The sequence below is a fragment of the Myotis lucifugus genome, unplaced genomic scaffold (genome assembly GCF_000147115.1).
Source record: "Myotis lucifugus unplaced genomic scaffold, Myoluc2.0 scaffold_568, whole genome shotgun sequence".
NCBI classification, from domain to species: domain Eukaryota; kingdom Metazoa; phylum Chordata; class Mammalia; order Chiroptera; family Vespertilionidae; genus Myotis; species Myotis lucifugus.
The window spans coordinates 123,181-126,002 of NW_005871616.1; the positions used below are offsets into that span (position 1 = coordinate 123,181).

Sequence of the window (2,822 nt, forward strand, 5' to 3'; positions counted from 1 at the left end):
CTGGGCGAGATGGCCTCAATCAGCCCTGATTGCCAGCCAGGCCAAGGGACCCCACCCATGCACGAATTCATGCACCAGGTGTCTAGTCTTCTAATAAAAGAATTTTGTCATCATCATAAAAAAAAAAATGATGTTGATCAATGTGACTTGCCAAGACATCTGAGACATCAGTTTGGTTTTTTGAGACCCCAGGCGCCACTATACCTGGGCCCAGGTAATTCCTCCATGCTGACATACACTCTACCCACCAGGCTGGAAGAGAGGCCAGCACATCCTAAGGCCACTGCACTGAATATCAATACCAAAGAGCCAGGAAGGGGAATGATTGAATTGTTCCCTCTGCCCACGTTTATCACAGCACCCCAAGATGCTCTAGTCTCCCTCAAGGAGCAAAACATGTTCCTTTCATTCTGCAGTGGCTTCCTGCCTCCACTCAGTTAAGAAGGCTCGGGATATAGGTAACATGTTTAATTATGATAAAAGCTCTGGAGTCAGGTAAAGGCTTTAATATGCTTCTCTTGACAGTGGGGGGCGGGGGAAGGGGAGGGGATAGAGTAGGAGGAACAAAAGAAAAAAGCCTTGGGGGTCTTGAGTAGACTCAGCTGGCAGCCCACAGGACAGACTCCAAGGGCATAGCCATGGCCTCGGGAGGGGCTGCTAAGGGGGATGTCACAGGAGATGCCTGGCCAACTGCATCAGAGTAACTAGGACTCTGATCTCAGAGGGAGCAGGCTCACAGGCAGCTGGGAATTCTGCGCGAGGACAACAAGCAGGCATTTCAGAAAAAACACAGCCAATCCCAGTCAAAGTACCCTCAGGAGTCAGCGCAGGAGCCCTGTAGAAGAGAGAGTGATCAGCACCCAGCACCTGGGGACATACCCTGTACCCACCTCTCTGGCCCTGCAGCATCAGGTAAAGCTGAGGTCTCCACATAAGGTCATCACCTCCCCCAGTATCTGTGTCGGGGTGAAATCAGCTAAAGAGGACACGCACTTCAGCTCCACCCAGACATGCAGGAGGCAGGGGAACAGCTGTTACCCCTTGGGGGATATGAGCATTTCATCTTTTTAGCAAATTTAATGAAACTAACCCTCTTTCCACCACTAGGAGTCACTTATAAATGCCCACAGGCAGGAGCCACCAGCATGTGGAACAAAATGAGCATCATCCCCGTGTCTACCACCCAAGACGTGGCTCTGGCTCCACGTTTCACAAAAAGATTCACCAAAGTTAAACCCTGGTTCTGGATAAGAAGCCTGGAGCTTCCTTCAGAAACTGGGCGAGCTTCTCCCAGAATCCTTGGTCCTCTGGCAGGGAATAGGCCATGAACCGAGACTTTTATGACCAGGAACACTCACCTCCCACCCCTCCCTCTTTTTCCTGTCCTCACACCACCCCCCCCCCCCATTAAATCAGAACAGAGACAATACCTGGGGGGAGGGCCATGAGATCTTATAAAAGGACTTTACACAGAGAAAGGTCTCATCACACAAACAGCCAGTCCCTCTCCCACACACAGGAAATGAGATAAGCAATTTAATTGGAAATCTATTTCCTCCCCACCCATCAGCCACAAGGCCTTACCCCTAAACAACAATCCCAAAATGAGTGGACCTGTCACTAGAAGGAAGGAAAGACAACGCCCTGATCTTAAAGAAGCAGCTTTTGGAAAGGGGCCAGCGAGACAGTGATGAGCTCTCAGCCCCAGGACACTCGCCACAGTCACGCCGGTGGCAGGGCTGCCTTTCAACCAGTAAAATCGAGTCCAAAGCCTGGCCTAGCTGTCTGTCTCCTCCCACCACCAGCCTGGCCTCCTGCCTTCCAGGTCAGGAGGAGAGTTACACCTACAAGCAGAGGCTCCCTCAACAGAGGGTCCCGGGCACAGCCCATCAACAGAGGGTCCCGGGCACAGCCCATCCTCCCGTTTCCCCAGTTGCTTACCCTTCTGTTTCCTGTGACGGATGACAAGGCCCAGGCCCAGGAAGATCAGCCCCAGCACGAAGCCCCCGACGCCGCTCAGCATCTTGCTCTGGGCGGATCCAGACTGTGCCCCTGGGGAGCAGAGCCTGGGTGTCAGCTTCTGTCCCCAAACCCACAGGGGCCCTTTGGAAGCCTCCATCCCTGGGGGGACCAGCCAGTAAACCCTTGGATACTGTGGGTGGTGACAGGGGGAAGTGGGTCCTTCTCCTTCACACACATCCTAACCTTGGACCCCAACCCCCTTCACCAGCCACCACAGTCAGCCCTCCAGAGCTGCCAGGCTGAGTTCTGGCTGTGGTGTAGAGTGAACTCCCTAGTGTCTGGAAACAACATGAGATCTGATGCCCCTGCCAGGGCACCAGAGGGCTCTAGCATCCTGTGATGTCCACTCAGCAGTGACATCAGGGGTAGGGATGCCATGGGACAGCCAGGGGATGCTGTTTGCCCTCTGTCTGTGGGGCCCAGGGTGCAGGAAAGAAACTGCCCCTTACGCCACTCCACTGAGATGGGGCTCTGGAGGCTGGGGTGCTCCACGCGGCAGGTGTAGACGTCTCCTCGCTGGGGGGTCATTTCCAGCATCACCAGGATCTGGTAGGTCCAGTCCCCGTTCCTAATCAGGGGGGTGGACACAACGCCGGCTGTCTCCTCCTGGTCATTCCGGAACCAGCGGACTTTGATGTGGGCTGGATAGAAATCCGTCACCGAGCAGACCAGCATGTTGTGGTGGTTCAGGGCCTCTGTCCTGGCCGGGGAGATGGTCACTGTGGGCTCCACTGGCGAGGGGCGGGAAACAGACAGGAAAAGTGCCGAGTGACATGTGAGGCACAGGCAAGTCTCCCCAC

General features: G+C 54.6%; 1 protein-coding gene across 1 annotated transcript in view; it reads right to left on the reverse strand.

Annotated features, from left to right (window-relative positions):
* Positions 1 to 456: 456 nt before the first annotated feature.
* LOC102423440 (boLa class II histocompatibility antigen, DQB*0101 beta chain-like) overlaps positions 457 to 2,822 on the reverse strand; it is an 11,905-nt gene continuing 9,539 nt past the window's right edge. The window contains exons 3-5 of the mRNA XM_006104428.3: positions 2,472 to 2,753; positions 1,942 to 2,052; positions 457 to 835 (exon numbers count right to left, since the gene is read on the reverse strand). Coding sequence (XP_006104490.1) covers positions 822 to 835; positions 1,942 to 2,052; positions 2,472 to 2,753 — 407 coding nt within the window. The 3' untranslated portion in view covers positions 457 to 821. The remainder of the gene's footprint in view (positions 836 to 1,941; positions 2,053 to 2,471; positions 2,754 to 2,822) is intronic.